The 18541-nt window shown below is 38.0% G+C and overlaps 1 protein-coding gene across 1 annotated transcript in view; it reads right to left on the minus strand.

Moving 5' to 3' along the window:
- Positions 1–18541, minus strand: part of MSH3 (mutS homolog 3) — a 188615-nt gene that overhangs the window by 159011 nt on the left and 11063 nt on the right. The window contains exons 3-8 of the mRNA XM_078448459.2: positions 15784–16004; positions 12078–12293; positions 10299–10415; positions 9532–9651; positions 7766–7909; positions 3076–3242 (exon numbers count right to left, since the gene is read on the minus strand). Of these exons, the coding sequence (XP_078304585.1) occupies positions 3076–3242; positions 7766–7909; positions 9532–9651; positions 10299–10415; positions 12078–12293; positions 15784–16004 (985 nt within the window). The remainder of the gene's footprint in view (positions 1–3075; positions 3243–7765; positions 7910–9531; positions 9652–10298; positions 10416–12077; positions 12294–15783; positions 16005–18541) is intronic.

An 18541-nucleotide genomic window follows, 5' to 3' on the forward strand; every position in this document is an offset into this window, starting at 1 on the left:
TCAGGTCATGATCTCAGTGTTCATGAGTTCGAGCCCCACGTCGGGCTCTGTGCTGACAGCTCAGAGCCTGGAGCCTCCTTCGGATTCTGTGTCTCCCTCTCTCTCTGCCCCTCCCCTGCTCATGCTCTGTCTCTCTCTCTCCTTCAAAAAGAAATAAAAACATTTTTAAAAAATTTTAAAAGAAGGCTGGAGGTGGGAGATAACACCATAAAGGGCCATGCGTAGAGAGCAGAATAAGAAGGCATTCCAGAAAAGAACAGGGAAGAGGCAATATTTAAAAACACAATGGCAAATAATAATAAATAATAATCATACAGTTAACAGACAGCTTGCAATCTATAGAGGGCTTTCTATGCCAGCCACTATTGCAAACATTTTACTTGTATTAACTTATTTAATACTCAGAATAATCCTATGAGGTAAGCACTCTTATTATCCCTATATTAAAGAAAAGGAGGAAAAAAAAAAAAAAGGAAAGGAAAGGAAACTGAAGGACAACACAACACAGTTGAGTGAGTACTGAAAGTCGGTAAGGTGAAAAGCCAATTTTCCAACCCAAACCCTACATCACAAGAGCTACAATATTTGCTCAACTTGTGAATCTCTAGCACTCCATGTGTCCATGGATATAAGTCAGCTTTAGACACTCACAGAAACGGGGATTAACTTTTGACTTTGCTTAGTCTAAAATGCGAATAAAACAAAAATTACATGAGCGCGGGAAAATAGGAAAAGTTGTACACTCTCAATGCTAACTAAAGAAATACAAATAAAAACAAAACAAAGGCAGCATCAAATTTGGGAAAGCCCACATATGACACCAGAACTATCTTTTAGTATGCCAAATGCCTTCTGAATTTCATTTGATGAATAAACATTTAGCAATATCATAGGCAATGCTGCCGCCAGCCAAAAAAACTCATTTTTGGCAATGTTTTTGTGGAATATTTTCACCTTTTATTGAATTTTTGCCTTTATTATTTTGTTTTTAAAAAGTAGAAATCAGAAAAATGGAAGTATTCATTCAATTGATCAACTTTAGTCTCTGTTATATCTAAGTCAACTGAATATACACAGTTATAAAGAAAAATGAACAAAACTAAAACCACAAAATATTGGAAATAAAGTTTTAGAAGACTTTTAAAAATTTTTAGAAATTTTATTAATTTTTTTATTTAATCAGTCTACTGTGTCAGTTTTAATTATTCAGGTTTTAACTCATTGTCAGAAAAGGATTATAAACCAAATAAGGGGACTTGATAGAGAATTTTTCACCTATCCAGTTGGCAGAGATTGTTTACATGATCCATTGTAAGCAAGGTTCAAGCAACTCTCCTGTACTGTAGCAACAGAAGTATAAATTGCTATTACCAATTCTAAAGCTTTATAAATGTTTATACCCTGTGACCCAGTAATTCCACTTGGAGGAATTTAGCTTAAGGAAATAATCAGAAATGCACACAAATATTTCTATGCATGGATACTCATCACAGTAATATTTGTGGAAGTTAAAAAAATGAACATAGCATAACAAAAGGGGAATAGATAAATTATCCATTTACATGACTGAATGAGATGCAGTCATTTTGTTTCCATTGAGTACCTGCTGAAATATCAGCAGATGAAATGATGTTCTCTAGAATTTGCTTCAAGTAAATAATCTAAGAAGAGAGGGAGTAGGGATATAGATGAAATGAAATTGTCTGAGTTGAGCAATGTTGAAGCTGGCTGATGAATTCATGTGGTTCACTACACTATTCGGTATAATTTTATATGTTTTCCATAATAAAATAAGATAAATTTCCCTTTAAAAAGTATGGAGGGTGCCTGTGGGTGGTTCAGTCAATTAAGCATCCAACTTGAGCTCAGGTCATGATCTCAAGGTTTGTGGGTTCCAGCCGCACGTCAGGCTCTGTGCTGACAGCTTGGAGCCTGGAGCCTGCTTCGGATTCTGTGTCTCCCTCTCTCTCTGTTCCCCCCCAGCTCGCACTCTCTCTCTCTCTCTCTCTCTCTCAAAAATAAATAAAGATTAAAAAAAATTTTTTTTAACTATGGGAATTTTAAGTAAAAATACAGGACACAAAACTGATTTTGCAACATGAATCCAACTTCATAAATCAAAAAATGTGATATCTATGCATAGAATTAACACACCAAAACATTTAAGAATAACTATCTCCGGGTTATAGGATTTGACTTATTTTTAGCTCTTCATTTTTTTGGTAACTCCCAATTTTTCCTAAATGGTCACGGATTAGTGTTATAATAAAAAATATTTATTATGAAAGCTACTTAGAAGTTCAATTTAAATGAAAACGTGACACTCTTAACTCTAAGAACAAAAAAATAGTTGGAACTTCACTTACCCATCAATTTGACTTCCTGATTTGTCAATCTACTAAATAAAAATCTTTATGGGCTTTCCTGCTTAGTCTAAAGTCCAAATTCCTCAGTTCATATAGTCCTGTCCCCTGGAGCCATTGCCCGCCTTTCCAGTGTCTTTTCTCCCCATATACTCCTCCAGGTGGCAGTATGGAATGGTCCCAACAAGGTACCTTCATGTTGTCACTTAACATCATGCTTTGTGAATCTTGTTAGATATGTACACGTCTGCCTCTCCTGATGGATTATAAACTCTGCCAAACATGGACGACAAACACATCCTCTTCCTCTGGATGCCACAGTGCCTAGTACACTGCTGCATAAGTAAGACGTATGACATTAGATCTAATCAATAAAACTCCTGGACACAGCCACAAATTAAAACTTTCAGCATTTTCAAAATTAAATAACCTTTCTAAGAAATGAACTCTAAATTACCTCTAAAAACTGAAGATAAATTACTGAATAGTATCATTAAACCGCTCTAACAGTCCTACATTAAGGTGATATTATGAGTAATTTCCTTTTTCTTTCTTTTTTTTTTAATTTCCACCACTACTGTTAAAATACTTCTGTAAGTAAAAACTTGTTAACAACTTCAATGAGTGTAAATTTAATGAGTTTAATTCCCAGTCTGGGAATTAAATCTGAGTTTCAAAATCAGTAGTATTTTCCAATGATGTGCCAACTCACCGAGCAGCTGTGGCTCTGTGGATAAGCATCTCTGTTTGCTCTGACAAGTGTGAGGGGAGCAGTAGCTCCACGGGCTGCAGGCACAATATCCGAGTTTCGAGCTCCAAACGGGAAGCAGAGTCCTGGAAACTATCAAACACGACTTCACCTGTGGCAGGCTGCACTCCCTGAAAACAAAAATGCAACATCACAGAAAAATTATTTTTCCCAAATATAACCTTGACACATTATAAACACACATGGAAACAGTAAAGAGGATACACTCTCTAGTGTGTAGTCCAGTTCTAAAGTGTTTGAAAACCTGTGTACTTTCCAAGATTCTTATGTAAGAAGTCAGATTGACCAATATCTACACTATGCGAGAAACAGCCTGAGCCAAGTTTTAGATCCAACGAACCTGACAGAATGACTCTGACAAGTCACCAAACCCTCAGTTTCCTCCTCTAAGTGGGAATAAACCAGCCGACTTTCATCTTCAGGCCGCTGCAATGGTCAGATCAAACAAACACGAATGCTTTATAAACTATATAGTACTGTACAAATAACAGTTGTCATCACTAAACAGTAATAAGTTCCTAGTAACATGGCCACCAGAGCAGTAGTAAATTTCTATTTCATTTTATAAAATTAATCAATAAAAATATAATTTTTCCAAAAACTAACACAAATATAGCAAACTCTGAATGAATCCCAAGTAGAGAGTTTATCTAGGGAAATAACCATAAAAACTAAAAGCTACCCCCTAGCATCCCAAGCCAATATAGCAAAGATAAACCGGAAAAACTCATGGTTTGAGAAAGGAGAAAAAAGGTAAGAAACCTAGCCAAGGTTGCAGAGTGATAAAGTGGTGGAAACAAGATCCAGGTGATCTCACTCCACAGGCCACTCTCATGCCCTCTGCTGATGGTAAATAAATGCATGGGGGCGCCTGGGTGGCCCAGTCAGTTAAGCGTCTGATTTCGGCTCAGGTCATGATCTCATGGTTTGTGAGTTTGAGCCCCACATCAGGCTCTGTCCTGACAGCTCAGAGACTGGAGCCTGCTCCGGATTCTGTGTCTCCCTCTCTCTCTGCCCCTGCCCTGCTCACCCTCTGTCTCTCAGAAATAAATAAAAATTAAAAAGAAAGAAAAGAGAAAAGAAATGCATGGCACTGGGGCACTTGGGTGACTCAGTCGGTTAAGTGGCCAACTTTGGCTCAGGTCATGATCTCCCGGTTCATGAGTTCTCGCCCCGCGTCAGGCTCTGTGCTGACAGCTCAGAGCCTGGAGCCTGCTTTGAACTCTGTGTCTTCCTCTCTCTCTCTGCCTCTTCCCCATTTACACTCTCTCTCTCAAAATAAATAAATAAACATAAAAAAAAAGTGGGGCACCTGGGTGGCTCAATCAGTTAAGCATCTGACTTCGGCTCAGGTCGTGATCCCACAGTTTGTGAGTTCAAGCCCCGCATTGGGCTCTGTGCTGACAGCTCAGAGCCCGTAGGCTGCTTGGGATTTTGTGTCTCCCTCTCTCTCTGCCCCTCCCCTGCTCATGATCTGTCTCTCTCTGTCAAAATAAACATTTTTTAAAAAATTAAAAAAAAAAAAAGAAAGAAGAAATGCATGGCACTAGTGACAGATGGTATAAGCTATACTCACCCCCATACTCAAACATGGCTGACAGAAGGTCAACTGGCATGGCTTCTTTGGAAAACAGCGTCATATTTCCTAGCAAAGTTGTAAACTCCATACTCCTAACTCAAATCCTTCCTAGGTATATACTCAGGGTATACCATAGGTATACCACAAAACGTGCACAAAAAAGTTTATAACAGCATTCTCTGTACAACCAAAACCGAAAAGAACCCACATGTCCATCAAGAGAAGAATGAATGAACTGAAAATCATAAAATAAAATATGGCAATGACAATGTAAGAACTACTACAGTAACACAAATAAATCTCATATACAAATACTATATGAGAGTAGTTTGCAAGCAAAGGAAGCAAGACTCCCAAAGACACAATATGTTTACATTTGTATATAGTTTAAGGAGGTAAAACTAGAACTAAAAGCAAGGAAATTATTATCATACAAGTCTGGATTACAGTTAACCTCTGCTGAAGGAAGGGGGCCCTTCTCAAGGCAATGTCCTATTTCCCAGAGGAAATATTTCCTAACCCCTAGAGCGCTGTCTCATATTACCATAATTAAGCACTGTTTCATTAATTTTTCTTTTGAATATTTTATAATTTTTTGAAGTCCCTCATTTTTGGCTCAAAGTACCTCCTTAATGATAGCTGAGAGGCCTTCTCTAGTGCCCAGATAGCTGGAATGTAAGTACGTTAGTATACATAAGTAAGTTTATCTCCCAATCTATCTAGCATTTACAAAAGCTATTTATAGAAGTTCAAGTAACAAATTTATCAGACAAATTCCCCTCTGCCTTTTTAATTATTTTTTTAACGTTTATTTTTGAAAGAATATGAGTAGGGGAGGGATAGAGAGAGAGGGAGAATGAGGATCCCAAGTGGGCTCTGCACTGATAGCAGTGAGCCTGATGTGGGGGCTTGAACTCAGGCACCATGAGATCGTGACCTGGGCTGAAGTCAGACACTTAACTGACTGAACCACCCAGGCGCCACCTCCCTGCTTTTTTTTTAATTAGAGAAATGGTCTATATTATAATGCCTGCAACATCTATTACTATGTGACACTAAGTAACAAAAAGTTAGTCTGTATAAAACCATGCACTGCCCAGAATGAAGGCAGAGGGCCTAACTGCAGTGATACTATCAATGCTAAAGACTTTGATTTTAGACTAACTGCCAATACCCAAAAGATAGCTCCTAGGTAGTGACACTCATCACAACAGGGCAAAAGCCAACAAGAATAGTACTGAGGGTAAAAAAAGAACAGATCTATTGTAGCCACACTGAGTTTGAGGAGTCAGGACAAATTCTGAGTGCCGTGCCCAGCAAAAAGATAGATATAAGAGGCTAGAGGTCAGGAGAGAGGTGCAGCCTGGACCCAGAGCTTTGGATGTCATCAGCCCAAAAGTGGTCATTGAGAACAAGGACAAGACCCAAGAAAACACTTGAGAGGCAAACTATCATTTCTCATTTTTTCACATCACAGTTCATACACAATGGTTAATTCTGGCAGCAACCACTCAGCACTAAAGAGGAATCATATACATTCAACTCTATTCTTTAGGCTGAGTTTCAGGTAAATATAAATTAGCAAATTACATATGTTAGAGCTTAAAAGCAAATAACCTTACTATTTGTAAATAAATCCAATTGCCTGTGACTAGATAAAAAGTGCTTCTCAAAGATAAAAAAAAAATTTAGAAAAAAAAAATCATTCAGAGCCACCCAACAGTAATGCAAACTCTCTGAAAGTTTATTGGTTAAGCAAAGGTCAAGTTAGCAGAGAGTTATCCCCCCAAAATAAGGTATTAGAAGGTACTTTGGAGGCGCCCCTGAGTGGCTCAGCAGTTAAGCATCTGACTTTAGCTCAGGTCATAATCTCATGGTTCATGGGTTCTAGCCCTGTATCGGGCTCTCTGCTGTCAGCACACAGACTGCTTCGAATCCTCTACCCCCCTCTCACTATGCCACCCCCTTCTATCTCTCTCAGAAATAAACACTTGATTAAAAAAAATTTTTTTAGGGGCGTCTGGGTGGCTCAGTCGGTCGAGCATCCGACTTCAGCTCAAGTCATGATCTCACAGTTTGTGAGAGTTAGAGCCCCACATCGGGCTCTGTGCTGATGGCTCAGAGCCTGGAGCCTGCTTCAGATTCTGTGTCTCCTCTCTCTGCCCCTTCCCCACTCGTGTTCTATGTCTCTCTCTCTCTCTCTCTCTCTCTCTCTCAAAAATAAATAAACATTGAAAAAAATTTTTTTTTAATTTTTTTAAAAAGGTACTTTGGAGACATTTGGGTTGTTAAGAATTTTTGCTGGAAAAAAAAAGAACTGTGTTGATATTGCAGCTGATTGCAAAAATTAGAAAAAAAAAACCAAAGAGACTTAGTTATTACTTAGGCAAGGAGTCCTACTTTTGCTTTAACAACAAGAGAAAAAGAAAATCTAATAGTTCTGAAGGGCACTAAAAATTCTAAGGTTTTGAGCCAAGTCCATGTGGGTCTGTAAATGGGCAAATTTACTCACAAACTGCCAGAGGGTAAAATCAATAAAACCATGATTCACAAATTATATTTCTCTAGAAAACTGACTGTAAGTATTCCTAACGTTAATTAAACGTGGAGTTTTGCATTGGCCAACTATCGTTTCCCCTTAACTATCCCCTTTACTCCAAATCTATATACAACAATCACAAAATCATGCATTTAATTTCAAATCCCTAGAGGAAATTTGTAAAACCCTTTGCTATCCATACATAGTGTTGGCTTAGTGTTTTATTCTGCTCTGTTTCTTATCTATATCTATACCTGTCACTGTGTCCATCCTGAACCCTAAATGCATAGAGCACATGGACAGAAACTACCTGGATGTCTCCATAGTACAGAGTGCCAAGTAGCCATATGAGAAAACTTGTAACTAGTGATTTAACATATCAAATTATGAGGAAAATATTTTTCTAGTAAGTTACTTGAGGGCACACTTGATCAGTCTCATTATAAACCATACAAGATTACTCACAGAGATACCATGAACATCTATCATTCATTCTTCACCTACAAAGTACTTACCACCATTCCAATGAAAATGTTCCCCTTTTTTTTGTCCTTAACATTTTCCTGATCTTCACAGATACACAGAAGAAAGTTGGTAGAATTGTCAGTCACTATCTCATCGACATTTATAGCATCATCCAGCTTGACTAAAGGATTCACATGTAATAATTATTAAAGAAAATTATATGCTACATTCCCATTAACTGCTTTCTCCTTTAAAACAATGGTTCATTGTCCCAGACATTTTTGCTCTATGCAAAATCTTCCACACAGGCTTCATTGTTCTGATTTACTCTGATTATAGTTACATGCCTTAACTCCCCTGAGATATGCGACTCATGAGGATAGACAGCTATTATGTTCTCACTTCCCAAAGAGCCTAGGAGAGTACCCCTTGGGGAAGCTCAAATATTAACCCTCTTCTTTATTTGGATAACGTTGAGACTTGAATCCCATGATCCTTAATTCCAAAGCATGAATACACTAAAATAATGTAAATTACTTTCCTCCTTTAAAGTGCCTAAAGCTTTCAGAAATAGCAAGAGAATTTTTAAAAGACATGAAAAAGAAAACCAAAAAAGAAAACAGAAACATAGTATGTGTACATGTGTATGTTTGTGTGTGTGTGTGTTTAGTGAGTCCATTAATTAAATTCTCAGGGATAAGTGTTGAGTTGGGATGAAGTCAGTCTGGAAACAACCCAACTTAGGCAACAGCAGGCAAGAGTTATAACAACACCAAAAGAGAAGCAGGGAGGTGTACCATTTTAGGAGCAGGCTTTAATAAGAGATGCAAGTTCAGGTAAAAGAAACAATAAAATTACCAGGTTCTTACAGCCTGATCAGCTTAGAACAGTACAGAATTGTTCATGGTTTTGGGTCTATTCTGAGTTGTACCTATTCGTAATCTTATTGGAACAAAATGGTCTTGCTGATTTGGGTAGAAGCAGGTTTCTAAATAAGTAGGTTGGTATTAAATCATAAAAGAAATGTTTTCACACGGTATCTTTTAAGACCTTATCTCTACATTTTTTTTTGAGACCTGACCCCATCCCACAGTAAACATTTTTTTTTTGCTTTTTTTTTCCACAGTAAACATTTTAAAACGCATCTTTGTCCCATTTCATATATAGTTACTGGGTTTTTAAAAAATAGAATTTTATGATTGTGCTATTAGAATCATTTTGCTTCAAGTAATTCACTAAATTAATGAATGACTATAAAATTGGGGGGCAATCACTGTGCACACCGAGGGTTCTCACAAAGTGAGAAAGGTTCACCCACAATCTATTTTTTAAAATAATAAAATTCTTATGAAGCTAACAATTAATGAGGATGGCCTACTATTACCTTTCATAAGCAATTAACTGTGTGTTAACTTCGTAGTTTTCTTTTCACATTCTGAAGTTAACAAGCTGTTTTTTAGGTCTTGTCTTAGGGAGGATCTCGAGGGGCCTATAGGCCCTAAGCACCTAACTATCACCCATACAGTGTAGGGAAGATGCAATTCAAATCAGTTGCTAACTTGCTATCATCTTTCATCGGGCTCTCTTTTTTGCTCTTAAAGTATGACAAACTCCCCTTTTACTATGGCATTTGAAAATGCTTGTTTCCAGCCATTCCCAATCCCTCCCTCTTCAGTAGTGCACTAATCAAAGGTCAAAGTAACTAGATTACCTTATCTCACCAAAAAGGTACCCATTCAAAGAACAGTTAAGTAAAAATGTTATTTAAACAAAGCCATTGTAATATTTAAGAGAAAAATTACTATTTGAAAAGGATATCTTCTCCAATAAGTGTAGATTTTGTATAAAGAGCAGTCAATTTCCGGGAAAAAAGTGAACTTTTGTTATCCCCAATGGCCTTTAATGCCGCAGTTTCAGTCTGCTTCACGACTCCCACCTTCAACAAAAAGAAGAAATACTGAATATCAAATCTGATGGAAATTTCTTTTAAAGAAACACACTTCAAGACTTAAAAGGTTAATTCTGAAACATTTAAAAATAAACACCTTAGTCCACAACGTCCACATGTCGGGCTTAAGAAGTAAACACTACAAGGAGCTTTCAAGTGAACCACTAAGAAACACTCTACCACAGATATATATATGTATATATATATATACATACACACACACACACATTTTTTTTTAATTTATTTTAGAGGCCCCTGGGTGGCTCAATGGTTAAGTGCCCAATTACTGATTTCAGCTCAGGTCATGATCCCACAGTTCGTGAGACTGAGCCCCACATCAAGTTCCACACTAACAACACAGAGCCTGCTTGGGATTCTCTCTCTCCCTTTCTCCCTGCTCTTTCCCTACTCATGCTCTCCCTCTATCTCACAAAATAAATGAGTAAACTTAAAAAAAAATTACCTTAAAAATCTAATAAGCTAAAAACTCACAAAGATATAATGCTAATAATTGTGACACACTTTTGTTTCCCAAATGCCAAATTCCCATTATAATACCATCTTATGAAACATGCTTTCACTCTCTGGAAGGGAATCCAATCACCCTGTTCCCTCAAGTCAAAGACAAGGCTGACCTTATATCCCTTGGCCACGAGGCGGCGTACATGAACAAACAGTCTGTGAGTAGGTATGCTTGCTGTCATAAAGTTGTGATCTAAATGGCAATAAATATTGAGCTCCCGGGCTGCAACCTAAAAAATTAAAAAAGAGAGTATCAATAAATGTCTATTTCAAGAATCCCCACGTGGTGTTCGCTCACTTTGCTAAAAATCCATCAAGGTATACACTTAGGATTTGTGCACTTCTTCTCTACGTGAATGGCCTATCAATACAAAATTTTAAAGACAGTCCCCATACAGAAGCCTATAGTTTAATCTATTTTTTGGCAGTTCCCATGACCTAACCTCAGAGCCAACATCTGTAATATCAATGTCGTGGAAAAATATGCCATGTCTTCTATGCTGATTAGATCTAACAAAACCTTAAAGTGCTGAGCCTCCCCTAAAAGCCTGCACAATGATATTCAATGCAGAACAAAACACTATAATAGAGTAAGAATTTGCTACATAGCACATGCAACTAACTGAAAATTAGGAGATACTATAAAACATAAATTCTGAAGCTACTCAGACAGTGGGCATCTTTGAGGAAGTGAGAAGAGAAACCCCTGGTATGGTTAGCTAATCAGATGCATAAATGAGAGGAGTGCAGAATCAGGCAGCACCACCTAACTCCCCGCTTTCTACCGGAGAACACCACGGCTCAGACACTGTCCATTGGAGCCATGGAATGCTCATCCCAACATTCTCATTCCCTGCCCCACCCATCTCTGAACAGTAGTTCCTCATTGCAAGGCTAGAAAACACCAGCCTTTACTGGGTGGTAAGACTAAATCTACTACTCAACCTGGAGAGAAGGGGAGAAAACAGCATTTTCTTTCACCCTTTACCTATACAATGACAACTACATATCTGTTTGTGTCCCCAGAAAACATGCTATTTCAAACTTTTACTTCATGACACCAAACACATGATGCCACCTGAACTAAAGAACATCACTTTTGTGCCACAATAGGATTTTAAAAGCTGGAAGAAAAAAGTTGGCCAAGTCTGTACTTACTATCGCACAAGATAGATGTTAGATGTGCCACCTCATCACTCTCTGAGGACATATGATGCATGATGCCAGAGACTTAAAAGTGTGGAAGGATCACAATCACACATGACTCCAACAGGACATCACCAGCAATGCTTTCCCTAAGCCTGCCCACTAAATACTCAAATTCACTTCTGATGTTCATTAACTTCGGCCTATATCAAATACCTCAAAATCAAATACAAAATCAACTCAGACTAGCATAAAAAGATGATGGACATACAAAGACACTGTAACACTTCAAACACCTTCTGTGGATGGCTGGCTGTTAATGTGCTCTTCCACTGACATGGAACTATGTTCCTGGCTATCAAAATTTATAAATTAAGAGTAAATGGGTCATCTCAAAATTTTTTCTGCTTGAGTCTTCATCAGGAAACGTAAATATTCACACGATTATGGTTCATTCACTAAGTGATTCATCCAATCACCGTGCAATGGATGAAAGGTACTGGGTGAGCACCATGGAGAACAGACACGACATTCCAAAAGGGGTTCCTCACTTCCTCCCCTAAAAGCCTAGCATCCACCAAGTTTGCCCGTGTTTATTTATAGTTTTTACTTTAAATGACAGCATTTTTCAAGGGCAACTGATTACGTTAGCTCTCTCATAAGGTCAGAAATGGAAACAAAAATATTGCAAAATACTTAAGGCTGGATAAGGAAAACATGGAACAGTATTTGCAAAAATAACTTACCTCTGCATCTTCCCCAAAGAATCTATACTTATATCCACATTCCACACACAAAATTGCATCTTTCTGCTGCTGCTTCAATTCAATGTACTGTAATTCTAAAGGTGTGTAGATGCTTTTGGTCCGTTTGTTAGATGGTTTAGGATCAGAAGTTGTCTGTAAATTGTCATTACCCTTTTGTGAAGATCCAGAAGGACTGAGATCGAAAAGTGTCTTGTCCTGGCAACCAAAAAGATTTTTATAGTTTACAAAGTATTAACCATAGTAATAGTTTTCAGAAAGAGAGAGAATGCAAATTCAGCACAAACCTAATAATTAGTTTATCTAAGTGAAAGTTTGTAGGAGGCACATAGTATATTCAGATAAACATTTTTGCAAGTTTGAAATTTTTTCAGAGTAAAAGACTTTTAAAAAATGAGCCAAACTAAACTCTGTACAACTATTTAAGGAAATTTTAAAAACCTACATATTTTAAAGAGTTATATACCTCTTTTTAAGTTTTATTTCATTAAATCTACTGTAATTAACATTCTTCTTTTCCTTATTTATTCCCAGATGCATAAGGCACAAAAAGTGAGCAGACATGAATATCGGTCTCTCAACAGTAAGTAAAACCACTTTCAATAAGCATATGCTATCTGTTATAGCTGCACTTAATGCTTCAAATTTCCAAGCACAGTCTAAAAGTATATTCCATTAATCTTGATTCCAAGAAAGAAGCACGATTTTTTTGGTAAAGAAATATGACACAGAGCTTTTGGAAAATATAAAACACAAAGTCACAATTCAACATTAGTATTCCTGCTATCCTTACCTTCATGTGTGAAAACCATAATTCCAGTTTAGAGCTTAAGGCAAATTCCTTTTTATGGGATTTATTTATATAAAAGGTAAAATGACACAAATTTGTAGCATAAATCTGCCTTCTAACTAACTGTCACTGTATCACTGCTATCATCTGAAAATTTTATCAGCTACACTTGGAATTAAAAATATAGCCTAGGGGCACCTGGGTGGCTCAGTCGGTTAAGCATCTGATTCTTGATTTCAACTCAGGTCACGATCTCACAGTTTGTGAGTTTGAGCCCGTGTGGGGCTCAGCACTGTCAGCAGGAGACTGTTTAGGATTCTCTCTCTCTCCCTCTCTCTCTGCCTCTCCCATGCATTCTCTATAAATAAATATATATTTATATTTATATTTATATTTATATTTATATTTATATTTATATATCTATATATGTACATAGATATATATAGATATAGATATACATATATAGATATCTATATATGTATGTATGTATTGAAAACAGAGTGATCAGCAGGGGAAGAGAAGAGAAAAAGAGAAATGTCCTATATGGCCCAGTAAGGGGACTCTGGTCAAAGAGGAAGTCCAGGAACATGTACTCTACAGTTGCTAACTGTTTAAAAAATTCATCTTAGCTGCAAGAGTAGGTAGAGATGTAATTTATCTGAGTAGTGTAGCCAAGCAAATCTCCAAAGATCAGCAATGAGATGGTGAGGTATGGTGAAGTGTGGGGAGTTGTGGCAACAGAAAAGTGGGTCAATGTATCAGATGAGAGAATGTCATCTGCTTTTAATTTTGATGGATTTTCTATTTCGTTTCTATATCTTTTATGTAAAATCCAGGAATACTACATATTGTAAAACTTAAAACTTTAAGAAAATATATCTCCTACAGAAAAAAAAAGTTCTTTATACTTTATTCATATATGGAATGAAGAGTAGGCATGCAGAAACTTTTATCCATATAGTATACCAAGTCTATCTGAATACTTGAATATTAAGCAAGTTGTTTTTCATCATTTGGGTGGAAAAACTTATGATACACTATACTCTTTTTTATATTCTCAGGGACAGCATTCTGAACTCAATTTAACTTTGTCTTGACAATACAGGATGATCAGCACAATAAAATGGGAATTTTAAAACCTACCAAGACTTACGGGGCAGATGATCCCCACACTAATGGTTGTAGACCCTGGGCATTTAACTTCAATTGGTAGCTTTTTACCATTCATGTGTGTCCTTCCATAACACCAAACAGTCAGGTATCTCCTGTAATGACGTCCATGTACTACTTCTAGGTGTCCCTTCTAACTGGTGACTTCTAATGTGCAGTGAATCAGAAACAACAAGCTGGTTGTTTTATGTATAATTAGTTAACAAGCTCTCATGAAGCCCTAGGATAAATTCTCCAATTAATAAAATGAGATTTAATAGACAAACTTTTTGATATCTATACTTTATGACCACTACACTCAGGTGAACTGCTTCTAAGTATTAAAAGAAAGTGTAAATTAAACAAACAAACCCACAAAAACAAAAAACCTTTTTTTTTTTCCTGATGACCTAAGATAAGTCAATGGATCTCAGCTTAGTTGAAGGAGGAGCTCATAAATCTGGACTTGGTGGGAAGAAGTGTAAACTTCTTAATAATATATACAAAATTGTGTTGGTGTGAGTATTTTTCTGAGTAAAGAATCCATAGCTTTCAATCCATAACTTTTCAAAAATCCATAGTTTTTCATTTAAATGACTCAAAAAAATAAAAGGCTATTTCTCTAATTCATTGGCTCTCAACCATTGCTACACGTTAAAACGAAAGTTTTAGGGGCGTCTGGATGGCTCAGTTGGTCAAGCGTCCAGCTTCAATTCAGGTCATGATCTCACAGTTCATGAGTTCGAGCCCTGCATCAGGCTCTGTGCTGACAGCTCAAAGCCTGGAGCCTGCTTCGGATTCTGTGTCTCCCTCTCTCTGCTCTTCCCCCACTCATGCTCTCTCTCTCCTTCAAAAATAAAAATAAAAACTTTCAAAAAAATAAATAAAATAAAATAAAATGAAAGCTTTAAACAACACGCAGTCAGTTCTTAGTGAAGACCAATATGATTCTGAAGAAAAGTCTTTTTTTATCTGTTTTTAAAGTCCTCCAGGTGATTCTAATTTAAAGCTGGGCTGAGAAGCACTGTTCTGAATTGGAGATGTTAGTGATGGAGCAAAAGTTAAATTCCTAATTTGGCAACGATGAAAAAAACATTAATGTATCATATAACAGTGGAAGTAAAGATCTATATATATATTTAGTTTGCCTTTGAATTTATATCACCAAGCTTTCAACTAAAAACCACAGAAACAATATATGTTGCCTGTGATTTTCCAGGCTAATGATGGTAACTCTAAGGACTATAAAACACTGTGCTAGTATTTATTATCAAGAAGCTCCCCAAGTCAGGGGCTCATAATCCAGGCTGTACATTAGAATCACATGGCTCTTATTACATTTTAATACAAACCAATTCATCCCTCATTAAGACAAAGTAAATCAGAATCTCCAGGGACTGAAAAAATAAACTAAAATGCAAAAGCAGCCTCAGCTAATTCAGGTGATTATCCAAGTTTGGGAACCACTGCCTTGTGTGAACTCAGAGAACCTAATGGCACCTCAGAACCTACTGGGGCACCTGGGTGGCTGAGTCATTTAAGCAGCTGACTCTTGGTTTTGGCTCAGGTCATGATCTCAGGGCTCATGAGTTGGAGCCCCGCATCAGCCTCTGCAATGACAGTGCTTGGGAATCTCTCGCTCAAGATAAACATATAAACTTAAAAGAAAATAAATTAATAAAAAAAAAAAAAAAAAAAAAAAAGAACCTATTGATCTGAGTAATCGGTATTCATCTATATAACACATACCTTTTGACTAATTTGAGATTTGGAATCTTCAGAAGAAACTGCATTCTTTGCACGGAGACGACTGATATCGTCAAAATCAGTACATTTTGGCAGAACTGCGTATCTCTCCTGAGGAGGCTCTGTCTGGACTCTATTTTGAGGAAGGGCAGAATCGCAGCAGAATTCTTTCAATTTTTCCAGAGACTTTAAAACAGTCTTCATCCTCAGACCTTTCTTTGGCTCTTAGTTAGCAAATTAGAAGAAAATATAACAATAGTATTTTGTTCTCATATATCAATTCATAACCAGTGTAAGATTTTTGAGGGAGCTTCTCATTAAAGCAATAAATCTAACTACAACATGATAAGGAAATAAAGAAACGTTTAGATTCAGGGTAAAGATAGCATGCTGAAACATACATATAATTTCCCTTGGCCATGAAACTCCATTACAAACTACAGTAGGGTTTTGCCTTTTTTTTTTTTTTAAATATATGAGCAGATAAGGACAGAGAGAAAAGGAGAGGTGACAGGTGCAAATAAAATATCTGAAGCTAGAAGGAAAAATGAATAAACAATAACCAATTTAGCACACCTGAAAGCTAAATCCAAAACCAGTAGTGAAGAAAACTAAGAACCAATACCATTTATAACACGAAAAAATTAAAAGGCTCAGGAATCGGGGCAACAGAATATGTAATAAAGGGAGTTTCTAAAATAAAGACTGGCTCAAAGCAAGTTGATCCTAAACCCCTACCCTACTCCAAGCTCAAGGGCAGCTGTGCTTCCTCCACCTCGGCAGAAGACTGAAAGTTCCTCTGGAGAAGGTAAAACAGGCACGGCAAAGATGGAGTACTAGGTCCAAGCCAGAGGAATAATGGGAAGATGGGTTTACTGTAAGCTAAGACCCCAGCCTCTTCTTCATCAGCTCTCATAACAGGCAGCCAGAGCTCTCCACTCCAGGCCAGAGCAGGGAAGACTGGTCTATCGGAACTGATCATCTTAATGGGAAAGACCTAGAGATACCAACACCAGGGGGTTCACCAAGGAAGGCAGATCACCACCCTTTCCCAACACACCTGCTATCCCACCTGCACAGCTTTGCTCATGCTACTCTTTCTCCCTGGAATGCCCTGACCCCAATTTCTATGTGTCAAAATCATACTCATTCTTCAAGATCCCTCTCAAAACTACTTTTTCCATGAAACTCTTTGGTAACTCCCCTAGCTTAAAATCATCTTTTGTCCATGTCCCTATAACAGGATCACATTTCGCCATAGCATTTACCACAATCTGCCACCTGGCAGTTACTCATAGGCAAGCAACCCATAAAAAAGAAGGAAAACTATCATTTACTGTCTACTATCTACCATATGCCAGAATACATTATTTTTCCTACTACTAAATATGATGAAAAAGGGATTTCATATCATCTCTTACCTTTCCTATTAAAGCAAAAACACTCTGAGGGCAAACTTGTGTTTTGCCTATTCCTAAGAGTTTAAAACTTTTCATATTTATATTTAATTATACATATACATATATTTTATATTCATATTTAAAGCTCTCTTCAGATGTATATTTTACCTTGTCTCCTGCTAATCTTGTAACTAGGATAACGTACACGTGAATCTTTCAAATTATTCTCCCCTTTTCAAAATGTATACATGAATCAGGGGCCAAGATGGCAGAGTAACATGGAAGTTTGTTTTGTGTCTCTCATCCCTGAAATGCAGCTAGATCAACACCAAACCATCTTGCACACCTAGAAAACTGATGTGAGGATCAACACAACAATCTGCACAACTTGAACTAGAGAACTCAGCAGGTACTAAGCGTGAAGAGGTGAACTGGGGGAGAGAGAAACCATGGAGGGGAGGGAGCTGTTTTTGCTTGCAGAGAGAGGATGGAGACAGGAAGAGTACGAGTAAAGCACCCCTCCCCGAAAGCAGCTGGAGAGAAAGTAGAAGAATGGAAACAGCTGCAAAGGAATCAACAAGAAAGGGAGAAAGGAGAAAGGAGAGGGTTTAAATACCATTAAGATTCTATAAACAGGGGGAGCACAGAGTCTAAAACTCTGCAGCTCAATACCTGGCAGAGCTCTGGTGGTAAGGGCAAAATCCCCAGAAGCAGACAGTGAGGTCCAAGGGGTCCTCGGGCCACATGGCGAAAGGCAGTTCCCCTGCTGGGAGGACATTTGGTAGGCTGTGGGGCCTCCCCACATACAAAGGTCTCATCAGACCCCAGAGAACAGCCATGTTTGCTGGTGTCAGAACAAAGAAGTTAAGGATAAAGCCTGGCGCCAGATGTGTGTTGTGATTTACCATAATCCCTGAAACGCTGCTGCTACACAATCGTGCAAACTTTTTCTGGGACAGGCTGGCACCCCACCACAGTCTCTGGGCCTTGGCAGCAGCGCGGTCTCTGGAACATTCCTGGGGGCAGGTTGGCAATGGGCCATTGATCTGCGAGACCCTCCCCCAGAGGGTCTGAGCAGGTCAAAGCTGCAGGGCCCTCAGAAGTGCGGGATTTGGAAATACAGCCCCATCTGAGATAAAACTTGGGAGGGAGGTGCCGCCTGGAAGTCACCTGGCTTGGTCACCGACAGTGTAGAAGTGGGGAGTGGATGGAAGCTGGAGACAAAGGAGGGGTGCTTGATTGCCAATGGGCGAGAGCACAGAGTTCTGATAGTAGAGGCTGGTTAGCTGGGTGACACCATTTTCACTCCTCCCGCTCCTGGTTATACACGCCTATAAGCACCACAACGATCCACCCCAGTA

Source organism: Panthera onca, chromosome A1 (assembly GCF_046562875.1).
Source record: "Panthera onca isolate mPanOnc1 chromosome A1, mPanOnc1 haplotype 2, whole genome shotgun sequence".
Classification (NCBI taxonomy): Eukaryota; Metazoa; Chordata; class Mammalia; order Carnivora; family Felidae; genus Panthera; species Panthera onca.